Genomic DNA, 18,145 nt, shown 5'->3' with positions numbered 1-18,145 from the left:
TGTGTGAGCTGACTATGGCTGACCTCTGATAAAGTGCCTGTGTAATTCCTTTAAATGTGCACATTTACAACCGCCTGGGCCAGTGTTGGTGCGCTTTCATACAAGCATCAGTCCATGTTCGCTTCTGGAGCATCGTTGTGAACTATCACCATCAACAGTGGTAAATAATTGAGTAAGCTACTTGTCATGCTGAATTTGCGCAGCAGAGAGAGCCTCGGGAGCCTCGGGAGCCCCGCGTACAAACTGAGACCAAATGAATCATTCGTCTGGCTCGTAGACAGCGTGGCTCGTGTACATGTTTATACCTTGCGCGTGTGGCAGGTGGGAGATGGAGCTTAAGACTGCACGAATGAGGATACAAGAATTAAACTGTGACAAGCGAGGGTTTGTGCGCACAGTGACAAATCTCGGAGGTCCGCGTGGGCGTGCATCTGAGCATGACACCACAGAGAATTTGTGCACGCACAATATGTTACATAATCAAACTCACACACTCTTCTTCTTGCACCAAATGAACTAGTTTCTGCAGAATTTCATCCAGCACCCTGAGGAGGCAGAAACAAGAGGGAAAGCATTCATCATCTGCATCATCTCCACAAACCATCTGCACACAGCTGCTTCCCCCCCCGCGCAGTCCATACCTGCCCTTGATGTTGAAGTTCTTCCCCAGCATCAGGTGTTTGAGGGAGGGATGCCGGGAGAACGCTGGGATGACAGCCAGCAAGTCAGCATCCAAACCTACACACACACACACAAACAGAAGCCAACACACATCATTGGAGTACGAGCGCAACGCCAGCAGTGGTACGCTCAGTGGAGCTTATGTGAAAACTCATTCAAAGTAGACCTTTAATTACATCCTAGTACGTGCCAATAAAAAAGTAGAAACATGCCTGAAACTTCAAGTTATTCTGGACCATAAATAGGCAATCCATTAACTGGTATAAAGGACCGAACAAGTCGTATTTTATTACATAAAATTGAGTATTACTGGGCCGTTATACCAGTGACTCATGATTTGCTGAGCCAGGTGCTAACATTTCTGGCCCTCAAAGCTCCATTTTTCCCTCTCTCTCTCTCATAGTCCATTTTGGAACAAAATCTCACTGCCCACTGAAATTCCAAAATACTCCCAATTAAACCTCCTCCTTCTCACACCCACTCACCTTTTCAAAAGCTCAAGGATAGAGGATGCTGCTAAATGGAAGCGGTTACCATGGCAAGATATTTCAGAGTAAAATGCCTCATTCAGGGATCAAAAATATCTGCGGGTTAAATAAACTCCAGCGCTCACAGTGAAGTGCATTCATTTTACGAAAGCTTGCTGTGACACATTCAAGGAGGGTGGGTGACGGAAGCTGCTTGCAGCTAATGTTTCAGGTATTATTAGTGTCTCTGTTATAATACTATAACTAGATTACTGGCTGTTTGGGAAACGAGCTGGTCAGCGGTCAGCAGGGTAGGTGGTAAAAACAGTCCAATATATATTTTTAGTTCTAGTTTTTACCCATTACAACATCACAGGATTCATTGGTTAAGTGTCAGATTTTTTACTGAAACTTCAAGGTGAAGAACAGTCCTGTAAAATTTGAAAATATATCAAACTAAATATGGACATGCATCATGAACAGAACTACACTTTGCAGTAGTTCCAGTCAACACAATCAATAGCAGATTTTTAGGCATCAAGTAGTTTATGGTATTTATTTAAAGACAATTTAATTGGACTGCATAAATAATGGTCTTTAAAAGAGATTTCGATAACTCCCACAAACAGGACTAAGATTAGGCAAGAATCAAAACATGCCTTTGTTGGTATGTTAACACAGTGATTCAAATTCACACATACATTTGCATCATCAGTGGTATGATGCAGCAGGTCTTTATTCACTATGCTCAGCTGGTAATCAGGTCTTGAATGTAAAGACAAAAATCTGGTGTCGCCATGAATGATTACATCATTGTTGAACTATGAAGAAATACATTAGTTCAGCCACTAAACTCACACAGATAAGGGGACTGGAATCAGCTTCTTTATTCATGCTTCAAAATATCATTCTCATTTTATCAGTCATGCTAGTAGACTAGTAAATTCTAATCGCATTCATGTGGGTGTGCACTGCCGTGTCTCTTTTATACATTTAACCTTTTCATATTTTCCCATAGTTTCATTTTTCTTTGTAAAAACAGCTACTTTGTTGCCAGAACACTTTTCCATCACTAGGATGGGTCAGAAGATGCCAACGCCAGCCTGTGAACATGCAGGGGTTTAGTTAGCGAGCCGATAACCAGCTCCGTGTGACCACTGATCGCCACAGGGAGGGTAAGTGAGTCCAGATAACAGTAAGACACCCTGGGTATGATGAACTCTCTTCATAGTGCAGGCCTCTGGTTGTTGTGTTTGTGGCATTTCAAGTACAAGTGCTGCCAACAGTGAAGCTGCAGATTCACCTCAAACTATCCGATGTCAACACTCACAGCTGAAGGGTGCTTCTCCCAGCTCTACTTACATTTTCATTTACTGGTTGTTATAAAATGCAGACAGATAGATCAGGAAATAACCAATATCAACCAACAGTACTGGCCCACCGATAAATCAGCCAGGCTCTAGGGACTGAGACTGGTTCACTAGTTTAGTTTAAAAGAAAGCCATTCAATTTAAAAGCTGATGGAGTCAAAACAATAATGGCGTAGTCTATACGATTTACAGCTACCCAACACACATACAACAACCCCTGTAAGTGCATCCCTTGTGGGTTCTTACCATTATCAGAGATATCTAAAGTCCCCACGCATGAAACTCGAGGAAACAGCTCCTGAATCACCCCGGCACCTGCTGACCTCAACTGTGGAAGGCAGACAGAGAGGAGCAGAGCATGATGGGATAGCCACAGGAGGTGATATATGAAGATGATGAGTGAATACACCCTGAGTACAGGCCGACAGAGCGTACCTCACAGCTGCTGATGTCCAGGTGTAAATCAGTGATATGAGGGTTATTGGACAAACCGAGGAACAGCGCCCTGAAGGAAAACAGAGGTAGGATGGGATGGGAAAGAGAGCGAGAGAGAGGAAATACAGATTAATCGTGAAGCAGATATAGAAAAAGGGGTACGAAAATGATAGTTAGATAAGAGGAAATGTTGAGAAACAGAGGTCAATTGAGGCACAAGGATGAGCAAAAACCACATTGGAAAAGAAAAATAAGTAAAAATCAGTTCCACTTAAATCCAATCGCCTTTCTCCCTCTAACAACCCCCCCTCCTGCCCCACATTCTCCTCTGCACACCTAAAAGTTTAAGAACCATCTTAAAGGATTTAGAGAAAAGTAGCTTAAATATAAGATTCATAGCTCACTAAGTTGGCAACAGAAATTACCTCAAAAACCTTCAAGTTTTATTCAGAAGTGGCCGATTGTAGCGACTGTACATTTACACAAGCCCAGCTGGATGCGGGGGAAAAATACATTTGCACATCAAGGCTCCGCTGGAGGTTGTTCTTGTGCAATGAATACACATTTAAGAGTTATGCACCATGAGGAGGTAATGAGGAAAAGTGCTAAGTGGGGAGTCTGCTCCATCCATTTTGGCAGGGATCCATCACGCAGCGCGCAATCATCCCAATTGCTGGCATTTTGCTTTGTTTTCTCTGCTATTGATTGTGTTCAGCAGGCTATACGCCTAGCAGAGAAACTGTAATATTGCAAAACTCCATTTATCCCCGTTGGGAAACTCCTTTTTTTTTGTTGCTTGGCTGCTTTGTGAGCTGGTTTAGCTACAGATCTCCTGAAGCTGGTGGGCATAGAGTCCTCCACAAAGACACGTCAGCACAGTGGAAGCTGGCCAACACGGGGGCTTCAGTCTGTGTCAACTGATTGAAGGCCAGTCAACTAACGGAACAGTGAACTGGCTCCACTGTCAAGGAAAAGCATTTGAAGCCTAATGTGCACCTTGATGATTAACTCTCACTGGTGGTTTGGATGCAAACCACACTCCATATGGCATAAGCTATTTTTGTACTGAAACAATGATGACCGAAAAATGGCAACCTTGTTTGCTGGGCGGTTTTTGCTTTAAATTAGGACAGGTTAGGGTACTATCCTCCTCCTATCAAGGCCTCTGCATGCATTAAAGTTAGAGTACAGGAATAGGAATGCAGAAATAATGCATTGGGTGGGGGGGGGCTCTCCCATTTCTACAAGTCTCCTTTTGGATGGAAAACCGAAAAGCCTTCAGCGGTCTTCCTCCTTGAGTTCGGTTTATACAGTGTTTTGAAACTAAAGCAGCTTACAGCATCATGAGTGGATACATTTTTAGCTGGAGTGGCCCCAGTGGGAATTCATTCTTCAGCACTCGCAGTCAAAACTGCCAGTGACACCCTGAACAAGGTTAGGAGTTAAAAATAACAAGATGCGCGAGTTTGTCTTATAACCCACATATATCATCAACGTCCACTGAAGCTAAACAGAATATGAGTTCTGGCTGTACCCGCAAAGTTTCCATTCATCACTATTCTCCCGCAAAAGTAAAAAATGTACCTGATCGCACAGCTGCTCGGCAGGTAGTCTGAGGGGGAAATGCTGCGTCCAATATCATAACGAAAGAAACGTGTCTCCCTCAAGTCCGCGTTTGCTCACTTAAGGCGTTTCATCCCGTAATTGGATTATTTTGCAGATTTCATTACTCCTACTGTGCATGAAATTTGTAGTAGAAATGCTGGGAGACATCATCCAAAAAATTATTAAAGTGAGGTTTTTTAAAGCAACAGATTCGCTTAATTCATAATTCCAAGCCTACTGTAATATTTCTATTTTCAAAAAGGACTTTAAACTTATCTTGTAGGAGTAAGTGGCTTCTCCAAATTTCAGTCATAAAGTATGTAGGAGGCACAGGAACACACTTTCTCCAGCGTCTCCTTAGCAGGCAATTTATAGCTTTTTTTCCTCTAATAATACTAGCATAATATTTCAGTAGCTGCTTGATGTCTATATTAGCGCATCCTGTTGGCATCTTGGCATTTATTACAGGATATTTTGCCAAGTCAGTATATGCATCACGTCTAGAGATTTCCCAAATGAAGTGGAAGAGAATCAGATGCCAGTTGGCTGTCACAAATGATGATATACAGGTCAAAGCTAAACATATAGTCAGCAGAATATTTATACTGTAGCCACATCAAGAAGACCCAGTGTATCAATACATAATTAGAATACAAAACTAACAGTAGTTAGGTCGGGACCACAAGAGTCTAAAGATGATTGATATTTCTATCTGCAGTAATTTATATTTGACAGTGTGGGGTCTTTTGTGGGATAGCAGCAGCAAACCTAGCACATTACAGAGCAGACACCAATGACAGCAAGTATGAGACTGATCAAGTTAGACACAGCATGAAAGGCAAAGCAGGAATGGTGGGTTGCCAAGCTGCTTGCACCTCCACAGCAACTGTGGGCAGGCTAGAGCATTTTGAGTAGCACAACCTATATGAGCTCTAACAGGATGGCAGCAGAGTTCGACTGACAGTCTTATGAGCTAAAGCAAAGCCCAACCCAATTTTGTTTAGAACTCCATTTAGGGTGTGCGCTAATTTCATAACAATACTCCTTTGTATGACTCCCTGAATGAAACTGTAATTAAACCTGAAGACTGATGACAAAAAAGTCAATTTCTTGTGACTGGTTTTGTCATAATGTCACATCATAAAGACAGATTCTAATTTGGCTTATCAGACATATGCACCCCTAATTATCATGGGTTGGTCCTGATGACAGCATACAATTACCAGTTTACTGCCAGACACTGAGCTTGAGCATATTCTTTGACCCTCTTTATATGTAGACTTAACATGCCAGTTAGTAATATATAGTGCTTTGGTACCTTTATGGCAACTGTGCCCAGCGCTGACTTTGATCTATGTGTCATAAGAGAAAAGAGACCTCTCTCTTCACAGGTCACTTCTTCTGTCAGAACTATGAGCATCTTCACAGAGCAGCTTTTGAAAGGTTGTTTTGATGCATTTTTCTGACTGACTTGTTTATTTGGCATTTTTCTCCTTTATCTATATCTGGATACAGGTTTGTGACTCTTGGGGATTATATCTTGTTTTTTCCACCATCAAATAAACTTTAGTCTTTTGTGTCATATGGAAATACAATGTAATGAGCCAAGGTCCAGTAACACATAACAATACATACAAAAGATCCTGAAGTACTGTGCAAAAGCAACAGGGTTTTTTTCCTCCCGCCGGACGTTGCTTGATTTTAAGTCATTTTCAATCCTCGCCATTTACAGAGGAATGGGTTTTATTTTTGGGGTTTTTTTTTTATTTCTTAAGCAACTTAACGCTGACGTATGAATCATGATCAGAAACTGTGTCAGTGGAAGGGTGGCTGTCAAGAAGCCAAGGAAAGGAAATGAGGAGAAAAGGCTGAGGTATCCCAAATTGCACAAGACCTGGACTGAAAATCACTGGCAACCAGTCTTATAAAGTCATTAACGCAAATATGGTTCAAATCCTTGTCAATATATGGAGGGGTTCAGGTGAAGGTTACAACAGTGGATGTCTACAGCCGTCTGTAAAACACAGTGGAGGCTCTGTCACAGTTTTGCACTGCATTTTGGCCAGTGGTGTCAGCGACCTTGTTAAAATTTACTGAATAACAAACACAAAAAAGTACCATCAGATTTTGATACACCATGCAGCAACATCTGGAACATGTCTGACTGGCGACAGCTTCAGTTTTCAGCATGACAATGATCCTAAACAGCCAACGCAGTAAAAACATACATGGATAGAAAAACACCATCAGTCTTGGATTGGCCTCCAAAGAGTCTGGACCTCAACATTATTGAAGCAGTGTGGGATCATCTTGACAGAGATGAGAACAAAAGGCAGCCAACATCCAAAGAAGAGTATTGAATGTCCTTCAAGAAGCCTGGAGACTGTTTAAAGCAACTGAGTTAAGGAATAAAGGTGGTTATACCAAATATTGACTTTCAGGCTTGTTAGAATTGTACAAACTGTTTTTGCCTTATATACTTATGTCCATGTACGCCTCCACATGTTTAAATTAAATTGTTGTACTTCTTTCCCATTTTCCTCATATACATAAATGATGGGTGGCTCAAGACTTTTGCACAGCACTTCCAATTTCCAGTTTGATTTTCCCTGAAAATCCATGCGTTTCACAGCGACTCACCTCATCGAATCAGGGGGGACCTTCATAGAGGCCAGGCTGACATGTGTGAGGCTGAATGCTGAGCTGAAGAACTGACGGAAAGTTGGCAGAGAATCTCTGGCTTTTCTGGAAAAAGGACAGTACAGAAAAAACAGGAAGATTTTAAAACAGAGGGGGAGAGGAGCACCGAGGAGAGCATTTAAGTTAAATCTTAATCAGGCAGACCGAAAAATAGGATGACACTGATCTATAATAAGAGCGAGGATGACAGGAGGACGTGATACGCTCATAAAGAGTGACAGAGAATTTGCAGTAGACAAGCAGAGCAATGACAGGGGGGGAACAAGGGAGGGAAGAGAGCCAGAAGAAGGCTGAAGCAAAAAAGATGCTCGCTGCGACATTTGGGTCAGTATTATATCAACCCGACAGCATGAAAAGGTGAAGTCGGCATTAATTACTGCCATCACTTAAAAGGTAACATGGACCTATTATCTAACCATCTGCCTGACATATACAGCACATTAGCCCGTCATCATAGGAAGCATAGAGAATAAGTCTCCATGTATGAACAACATTCCTCTGAGTCAGAGCAGGCACTGTACTCGGCATTCATGGAATGAATATAGTGTACTGTTTCCGATCTGTTTAGCACTTGTCAAAGCTGTCAATCTGCCGTTCCAGCCCCCGCGCTGTACACATAATTCACCACAGGGGAGGATGAGGAAGGGAGGCTAGAGGAGGAACGATAAAGTCATGAGTGGCGAGGAGGAGGAGGAGGAGAGAGTGAGGGGAAGGATGAATTCATCTTGCAGAAAGATGAAGTTTGTTTTTCTTGGAAAGATTACCTGCTATTGCTTTTCAGGCGGCTGATATGTTGTTTACTTGTGCAGCACAAAACTCTTTTTTTTAGCTTCTACCTGATAAATGAGTATTGCTGTCACTGATGAGGCACTTTGAAAGCAAACTCATGAGAAGTAAAATTTACCTCATAGTTCACTAGTCAAAAAAAACCCCCTATATATAGAGAGATAGACAATCTTTTATACTTGACATGAAAAGCACAGCTGCGGCTGATTTCATTAACAATTCTATGAAAGCAGCCACCAGGGATTTGAACTATATTCAGTCCCTCCCACCTGAAACCCAGTGTATTTTATGAAGCACATAGGCACAGGCATGCATGTTGCATTTTGAAATGCTGAGGGTGAAGAACATTTTTTTTTAACCAAAATCAATGTCATACCCACTCCCAGTACCACAGTTTAAAACCAAAGTTTTATCTCAGCATGATTTTTTTTTCTTTGACCAGCTTTGAACATCGATATGTCCTTGTCCACTAGAATAGGCCCTGAGCAACAGATCCACAGTTAGAAGTGCTCAGCCGTCTCTACAGACTGTGTAGAAATGCCATGGAGACTATCCAACACATAGTAGCAGGATGTAAGATTCAAGCTGGAAACGCATACATTTGGAAGCACAACCTAGTGACTGTGATAGGCTACAGGAACATCTGCGCCGCATATGGACTAGAAGTCCCCAAGTCCCGATGTGAAATCCCACCAAAGGTGGTTGAGAACAACAGGGCTGAGGTCCTGTGGGAGTTCCAGTTCCATACAGACAAGCAGCCAACCAACCAGACATAGAGGTGGTTGACACGGAAGATTAGAAAAAAGTTGTGACAGATGTGGCAATCCCAGCAGATAGCAACATCAGGAAGAAGAAGCATGAGAAAATAGAGTACTAGGAGTACAAGGAGCTAAAGAAACAACTGGAGCAGATTTGAAAAGTAAAATCCAAACAGGTCCCACTGGTAACAAGAGCAGTATGAACTATAACATCAGAGATCTCCATCCAGAAGAGCATAGTCCTAATTAGCAGAACCCCCAAACTCCAAGGACTCTGTTAGAGCACCCCAGCTTGAGAAGAACAGACAAACTACCACCCAGGGGTGATGGTGGAGTTATATATACCATATGTTCAGAGTCCCTGATCTATCCTGACTGCACAATTGATGATTCACCAAATTATTGTTGGTTTAATATGACAGCAAACTACAATAAAAGGCTTATTCCTTACTTTAACAGTTTAATCATACATATCATAATCATTTAAGGTTCGTCTTTTCCAATGATGCTTTAGCACCTTATTGTAATGGCTTCCTTAAGCTCGATCAACACTTTGACTCCGTTATCTGAATTAAGCCATTTCAGAAACACAGTCACACTTTCAAACAAGTCCTTCAAACTTCATCAACACTTTGTCAACCTTACTTTCCAACATCCAGAAACACACAAATTACTTTTAGTGTTTCCTCTTCCACTGACACTTCAGCTTGAAAATATGTCAGGCCTAGGCAGCTGCTACGTCAGTCTCAGAGAGCAGGGCGTTAAAAGATTCATGTTAAAAAAATTGTCTGGATAGCTGGGGAAGGAAGCGTTTTGTGGAAGTCCCCTCAAAGCATCTCCAACAGCAAGTGCAAACTTAGCCACGGTTATGAAAACTGCACAAACACGCCAGAACTAAAGAGAGACATCACCTGTCTTTAGTAATACACCCTGTAATGCTGCACCAGCACCCCAAAATAGCCTAAAAGGGAAAGCTGCTCTGCACTCTCCTCTCCTCTGATTGCTGAGACAATTTTGTCATGTGTTTGGCACAGCTGCTTCACAGATATGAGCGCAGTAATTTGACTGGCTGGGAATATAATGAATAATCACTACACCCTTCCAATTTCTGTTCCACTTCAACAAATTCCTGTGTGCATATTGCAGCGTGAGCCCGAGCCCTTATTGTCCTTGTGCACACGACCCAGTGCTTCACACTGACTGTTATGACTGTCTATTAGAATATAATTTAGCAACTTGCCACGCTGGCCTTGAGAAATTTGACCGGGACACATTTAACTTTTAACGGGCTCTCATTTTAAAAGTGGCGTACGCACACGGGCGGAAGTAAACGTGCCGAACTGTGGCGTCTGAATTCCCATTAGGCAAATGCATGGTTGACAGAGTACAGTAACCTGTTTTAGAACATTCGCCCCATGCAGACAAAACCATGTTAGCTTGGCTATAAGATTAAACTGCATGGCGAGAGAGCAAATGAGAAAGGGAAAATGTGAGATAAAGAGGGGGAAAAAGTGGGAGAAAATGAAGTTGTGAGGGATTAAAAAAAAGAGGAAAAGGTCACAAGGAAAAAGAAAAAAGAAAAAAGAAGATAAAGACATTGAGGAAGACAGTAGTGAGAGAAACCCCGGCAGCTGCACTACAATCACAAGTCGCTCCTTTTCAGATAACCTCCCAGTGTGTGTAACAGCAGCTCTCCTTTGACCCATTTGTAACGATTAGCATATAGCCCGTCAAAGCTGCACGGATACAGAATGGCTTCTGTCACATAAGCAGATACGGTGTCACTGTCTCTCTCATGAAACACTCTCCAGAGAGCTCTATCAGCAACTTGTAACCGTGCCTGCACGTCTGTGTGGCAGCATCTTCCTAGACTCCTCATTGTTAGTCAAAAGTGACCACATCTGTATGTGTGCAAAGGGTAAAGGAGTGGTCTGAGGCAGCCCGCTCCATATTCATGAGCAGCAGTCAGGTGGTCGGTTCTTATCAAGTCGGTTCAGTTTCGTGCCTTCGTGTCGTTACGGCAACACAGCAGCCATCCGACCGGCAGCACCGAGCCAGCGTGCATTTAATACCACAAGAGCAGCAGGAGGACTGCAACTAGGAACTACAAACACAGGAAGAATGTGATGAGAAAGAGCAAAGGTAAAGATGATAAAATGTGTAGAAGGAGGTAGAGCGATAAGGATACAGGGAAGGAAGAGTGGGGCGTATAAGTTGAGAATGATGAGGAAGGAAAGGAGAGAGGTATAAATGAGGGAAGAAGAGTTATGAAAAAGGGAACGATAAAAAGCAGAAAGAAAAGACTGATGGAGAATAGATGCCATAAGTAAAAGGAAGGGGAGAAATAGAGGTGCTGCTAGACAGGTGCAAAAAAAAAAGATGGATAGAGAGATAGAGTAGATAAAAGTAGACACGGATAGGGGAAAAGAAGGAGGCATGGGAGCCTGGGGATTGGAACAATAATTCCCGTCTAAAATTAGTCTCATTTTTCACCAACTTCTTTCTCTGTAATTCTGTAATGTAATATGCTGAGCAGGGAAGCTCCCAGGCTCCTGTGGGACATGACATGATGAGAGCCGGAACGGCTTCTGCCTGCTAGTGAAGATAACAAACACACACAGGGTTCAACCGCACACAACACGCACGCCAACAACAACAACAACCCAAGCACTGTTGGGCATGCATACAAGTGCTTGACAGACAGAAAACCTGTTAGCAAACAGAGACATGTGTACATTAAAGGAAGCTGGAAACATTCGGCACACACAGATGCAGCGAGGCAGAATAAATGAGGGATGCGATGTGAGCTTGTATGCTAATTCTATCAGCGAGGTCCAGGGCTAAACGCTAATCTACGGGAAATAAATGATGATGCTCGCTCTCCTCTGTGCCTCCTGACTGGAAAATTTCCAGAGCTGTTTGGCTGAGTCATATTAAGCAAACTGATATATATATTTATATATTTATATTCAAATAAAAATAGCCTAAACTGGGATTTACACTTGAGGTGAATGCCCACCTGTGAGAGAAGGAGTTCTTGGAGAGATTCAGGTAGGAGAGGTCAGCGCAGCAGCCTCGCAGCAAGGCCCCAAACAACTGGCAGAGAAACAGAGAGATAAATGGGAGGTGTCATGTTCACTATGGTGAACACGATTGTGTTGTATAACAGTTATTTTGGCTCTTGAGTATTGAAAAAACAGTTATAGCACAAATTAAAGCTGACACAAAAGCAATGTGAAGACTCTTGAGTAAATATATAGTTTGAAGTATAAAGACAGCCTTGCTTGAAATTGAAAAATAGAATTTAGCAGAAGCTCTGCATGTTGTAAAAAAGGACAAGTACAACGAGATACGACAGGCGGTCAAATCAGGACAAAAAGCAGTCTCGTTTCGGGATTTATTTGATCCTTTCTGTGCCATATGGCTTGACTTTCCACAGAATAATGCAGTGTTTGTCATTAACTTTCTACAACTGCAAACAGGCGCATTTAGCATCTGCTGCATGTGATTTTCCAAGAAATATGACATCGTCAGAAATCAGTGCTGGGAATTCTCTTCTACAGGGTGAAAACTAAACAAAGTGAAACTCTGAGGCTGAGAGGAGTACATGATAAAAGATGCTCACAGTCCTGCGTCATTCATTCATTCCACTTAGCATTGGACAATACTTACTCTAAATCCCTGCATCTGAGTATAAAAGGTAGTTACTTGAGCTTTTGTACTTGTCTTTTCAATACATTTGAAATACATTACATAAATATTCTACATAAAACATGGTGAGCTTATAAAAAATGGTTCAATTGTTAACAGTTCCACTGCATAGTCATTTTCCCCATATCAACATCTGGTTTCACTTAAAGTCAATTCTATATTTTTACTCCAGTGCACAAAACCTTTTACTAAACTTCTCATTCTGACTGTCAACAAGCACACTAATGTTTGGGCCTTGTGACCTTAAATAGAACAACCATATATTTTTCATGACAAATTCTGCATGATTCACAGTTTATCTAGTGCAACCCCTCACTGCATTTAGAGTCTAAAAACAAGGTGTTTTGTGATTCAATCTCTGTTTGCATCCACAGGACAAAAACAAAGAAAAGCATATAAACTGTAATCCTGTGACAGGCTTTTGTTTTCTTTCCTACTTTGGTAAATCTATTTTGTATTTTGCTCAAAACACTGAGTATTCACTAAGAGTAGTTTATTGGTATATAAACATCAGTCCAAATACCATTCACTGTGACGATGCCCATCTCCCTGAACCAGTGGACTAATTACTAAACTAGGGCTGCTCGATTATGGCAAAAATGATAATCACGATTATTTTCACTGAAATTGAGATCACGATTATTTGACGATATTTATTTAACCCTTTAAGACCTACTATAGAACCAAGTCCACCAGAGCTTATATTATTTTTTTACATGCTGTAGTGCCATTTGTGGGAGCATTTCAAGTTGCTATACATCAATACAACTGTTATAGCCCATATTTTAATAATATGTATGCATTAAGTCCATAGTAATTACATAAATTGCAAAAAAGTGCAATAAACTACAAAAAAAATTGAAAATCGCTTTTGTTTTGTTTACATATATTTCTACTTGGAGAAATTTAAGAGGTTTATCCCTCAAAACTTTAAATACAATAAAGTTGCAAAAAATAGTTTCCCACCACAGGAAATTTATTTTGAGTGTCTTCATAGTTTTATTTTGGAGATACAGCAATTTTTATATACTGCAGGAAAAACAAACAATCCTATGATGCAAATTTGCAAAGAAAACAGCAGGTGCATCATTTCACTGTGGGAAGTGTTACGAACAGCTGATAGGAACGGCAAAGCGTGTTTCTGGAATATTATGTTTTTGTTCCTGCAAGCGCTTTTTATGCAATTTTTGCAAAGCTATATGTGGAACGAAACCGTGACCGAGGACAAGCTGATGGCATAAGATGTAAGTACAACTCCTCCGGTTTCATATGCAAAACAAATTATTGCGCTAGCTTACACGGTTCAGGTTCTACAGGGATTTAAAAATAGTTACGCAAAACGGAGCGTGCTGCTCTGACCGGCTTTAAAGGGTTAACAATGACTTTAAAAAAATAATATAAAATAGTGTGCAACACCACTGAAGTTTTTTTTTTACCTCTCTTTTCAACCAACAGCAGTCACTCTCCAAATAACTTCTGCTTAGCTTTCCGAGCTTCCCTCGGGTCCTCTTAATCAGCGGTCTCCAACCTTTTTTGCGCCACGGACCGGTTTATGCCCGACAATATTTTCACGGACCGGCCTTTAAGGTGTCGCGGATAAATGAGGGCGGGGCTAATAATCGGCTCAGTCATTTTTAATGATCGTTGAAAGCCCAGATCGTAATCGTGATTAAAATTCGATTAATTGAGCAGCCCTATACTAAACTATATTTAAAGTTTTATAAAGGGTAAATTGCTACTTCCACACAGATGCAACACTATTAGCAATCTAATCATGTCAAATAATAGTCACCAAGGCCACTATCTGAAAGAATAAGTAAGATTTCGTTTTTTAAGAATTCCACTTGTGAAGGAGAGTTGTACTCTGTTAAATTTGGTATTTGTTGAATTCATCTCTTTGGAGTTTAAATGCTAAGTAACATTGTTCCTGTACTCAGAATTGAAACTATCCTTGTATAAACTAGGCCTATAGAAATAACGAGGTTTCTCAGTACGGCATTCAGCCAGGAAAAGAACTTTAGCTGAACTTTAGTTAAAACACTGAATTAATTTTATTGTCTGTGAAAGACTGACAGAGAACATTTTCTCTCTACCTTAAAGAAATGTTTGAATGAAGGTTTGAATCATTAATATTTGTTTCAGAATATTTGGAAGCTGCTGCACGTCACCACTTACTCAAATCTACACCCTAAATGAGCGACAATAATGTAGACTGAAAAATAAAAGTGATATTTTTATACAAAACGGAGTCTTGTTTGGCTACTTTTTCCGTGTATATTTAAGGGTTAACGGCCCCGAGTTCCAGCAGTCAAATGAAAAACAGCCAGTAGTGTTTCTGCCAATCTTTGAAAGAGTGTACGGAAAGTGCTCATCTGTCAGAGAAGTCTACTAATTCCCGATAGCAGGACCAAATGGGCAATAAGAAGTGTAATTGTATTGTACTGAATCAAAGTCAAGCTGAGCCCATACCAGGAAAAACGAATTACTATTCTTCAATTTGTTGCACTGGATATCTATCAAATGTTTAATGCCTCAAAAAAAAAGAAGCTGTACAGGATTCGTGCAGGAAACCAAGTATGCTGTGTCGCACGCAGTTCTCTGCCTATATGATCCATGCTGCATTATGCTGCACAGCGCCATGTATCATTCATCAGAGGCCATTATCAATCAAGCCATGCCTTGTGATGATATGGCTGACTTTCAAAATAAAGAGCTTTAGAGAGTACTAAAGTGAATGTGCAGGGACCTGTGATCCGCCCAATGTTAAAATAAAGATGATAAATATGTGTTTGTTAGGCAGGAGGACGCAAATTTGATTGGCATTAAACCAAACCCAGATTCCCTGGAATACTTTAAGCAGCATCCCATCACTTGTGAGAGGTTAAACTATCGGACAAATCCATTTTTTCGCTGGCAGTGTGATCCATCACACAAATTGATTAATCGACCGTTGTCTGTGTGTCAAGCGTAGATTAAAAACAGAAACGTATTAATAATTCAATCCAACAAGCTAACACTAAAAAAGACTAATTTTCCCCGAGATAGCTCCTCTCTAAAGGATAAATGACAATTAGCACAAAAAAAAGGACATTAAAGCAGGTCTCACAGAGAACTCTTTCTGTCACCCTCTGAAGGTGAGCAAGTTCAACTTGGAAATAAAGCAGAAGAGAAGCAATGACTTCCATCCATGCACATAATTCAATATAAAATTCATTGCCCACATTAACAGGACGGGTGGGCTAGTCCTCTGCGAAACAGATTCCTGGCTGACAAGCTCGCTGCTTTTAGGTGTTAAAATTGCTCAAGTGAAGAGCGGCGAGGGAGGAAAGTAAACGTATCACAGCGGCAAGAAAAGTCCAGAAACTGTTTGCCTTTTTCTTTTTTTCCCCATTTCCCCCCAAAAAACATAATAATAAGTACAAATCAAGAGGAAATTATATTTTTGAGAAACCCAAGGTTAGCCAGTGTCTGTGCTCTGATTTAGTTCCACACTAAAACTTGTTTAAACAATTGTAAAGAACTAACATAATTATTCTGTATTGTGATAAATATTTAGTGTCAAAAAGCTTTAGATAAAGAGAATTTATCTATAGCTAGAATCTACATCTGTGATATTTCTTTCTCTTTCTTCTTTCAAAGGTTAAATATGTACTTCCTTTAAGTTGAGTTTTTTATTTTGTCATTTTTAAATCAGAGGTAGATGTTCTCTAAACTGTAGCTTTAGTTTTTCATTTGATTTCTTCTTCTTTCTTTTTTTAATTTAATTTATTGTGATACAAATGAACTGGAGAAAGAAAAAGTACAATTTTTTTGCATTTCTTCAAGAAGCAGAAGTATTGCACAGAATGACCCATTATATTAATATATCTACACATTACATCATTTTTATAAAGTACAGTTTGGTCTGCCATTACTAGCAGACTTTCAAAGTATTTACATCCTGTTGTTTTCAGCACTAACTCTATACTTTCACCTTCCCACGAAAGCTTAAGAATGTATTTTTTTAATGTAAAACTGCAGCACCTGTCATGTGGTGTTCGTAAACAGTAACCATTGGTTATTCTTTTATTTGTCATTCTACTCAAAAAAATGTGTCTGTTTCTTTAAACAACACAAAGTAAGAAAGGTTCCTACACTAAGCTTGACTTACAGTACTACATAAAGTCTAAGGTGCAGCTGTACATTGTAACCTACACCTTAGAATTCATGCTACTGCACCAGCTGTGATGGATCTGCTTGGTAGCAAAACCATGTAAATGCAGTATATTATATATTATAATAGTTTAGGATATATTAGCACGAGATTAATGCCTCAGTGAAACAAAATGTCAAATGCCGTAACTGTAACTAGCTGGCATGCAATGCTAATGCAAAAGCCAGTGCTTCGCTAACATAGACCTGTTTACTTTCACTGAAGCCTTCAAAAGCAGGAGTCTACACACAGCGTGCAAAACAGCATGTTGTTCAATATTTATCTACTCCAAGTCCAAAACAATCCGCTGGGTTTCACTCGTGATGGTTAGCAGTGCAGAAACACATTTAAATGCAGCTTTAAATGCAACTCCACCTGCCGTGGTAAAGCTCTACGGGATTCAGCCCAGATCAAATCAAGTTATGAAAATATTTCAAAACATTTAAATCAAAAAAAAATTTAAATATATTTTTTTCACTGAACAGCAGGTTGATCATAATTTTTATATGAAAAACAATCTCCAAACTATGCTAAACTAAACTGAGTTTAAGATGAAGTAGTTTGGTAATAAGGATAAAATTCTGTTGCCTGTTATGGTGGATACAAGTATAAAGTAGCTGAAAGTTCTGGTGTACTGTATTTGTAGTAGTCAGTACAGAAAATGGAGCATTTACTGTAGATCTTGTCCTTCTGAACCGCTGAACAATGGCAGTGCTTAGATCTTAGATCTGTAGCCGACTCTGACCTTTAACCTCACTGCCGTGGTGGAAACGATAAAAAAAGAATATTTATGTCTGTTCTACCCAACCTTGCCTGTCCCTATGGCGTTCTGTGGCATCAGCAGCAACACAGCACTGACAAAGCAGCAATGACTGAGAATGAACAATAAAATGTGACCTTTTCACAAACCCCTACATCTTCTAAGGAGACACAGACGTTAAAAACGTGAGTACAGTTGTAACTTTCAGCATTTTTAACCACACAGTATCGCATATTTGCAGCAAACCAACTGCCATCGCAGCAGTAATCTGCAGGGACAGACATGTTCAAGTGTGGCCAATGAACTCTCTCCCTGAGAGAAAGCTCCGTCATCCTTTCCACTGTTAGCATATCTGCTACCACAGCAAGATGCCATTTGTCACACTGGCTCATAAACATACTAAATTTAGACATACTCACAACAACAAAGATGCGAACAAAAGCTTGCAACAAATGCTTCTGTGTGCTTTCCGTAAAAGACATAATTTGTATAAATCACAAAGGTTATACGTCTTCATTATTGGCCCTTCTAAGAGCTCCCACTTTCACCTAAAGCATTATGCAGAGAGAATCTCTATGAGATATGGAATAAAGTGAGGTTTTGTGTGGTAGGCGTTTCATATTCAGACCGCTAGGCCTTTCGGTTTCTTGGCTTGAATCCCATTCTAGTGATGAGATCAG

The 18,145-nt window shown here is 40.5% G+C and overlaps 1 protein-coding gene across 9 annotated transcripts in view; it reads right to left on the bottom strand.

Annotated features, from left to right (window-relative positions):
* The window catches only part of carmil3 (capping protein regulator and myosin 1 linker 3), a 102,787-nt gene that overhangs the window by 34,280 nt on the left and 50,362 nt on the right, over positions 1–18,145 (bottom strand). For all 9 annotated transcript variants that reach the window (XM_082514562.1, XM_082514568.1, XM_082514564.1 and 6 more), the window contains 6 exons: positions 11,822–11,898; positions 7,199–7,303; positions 2,954–3,023; positions 2,765–2,846; positions 642–738; positions 491–545 (listed from right to left, as the gene is read on the bottom strand). In XM_082514562.1, coding sequence (XP_082370688.1) covers positions 491–545; positions 642–738; positions 2,765–2,846; positions 2,954–3,023; positions 7,199–7,303; positions 11,822–11,898 — 486 coding nt within the window. The remainder of the gene's footprint in view (positions 1–490; positions 546–641; positions 739–2,764; positions 2,847–2,953; positions 3,024–7,198; positions 7,304–11,821; positions 11,899–18,145) is intronic.

Source organism: Aulonocara stuartgranti (assembly GCF_965226115.1).
Source record: "Aulonocara stuartgranti genome assembly, chromosome: 18".
NCBI lineage: Eukaryota > Metazoa > Chordata > Actinopteri > Cichliformes > Cichlidae > Aulonocara > Aulonocara stuartgranti.
The sequence above is the reverse complement of the archived record's forward strand: the minus strand, read 5'-3'. Positions and strand labels throughout refer to the sequence as shown.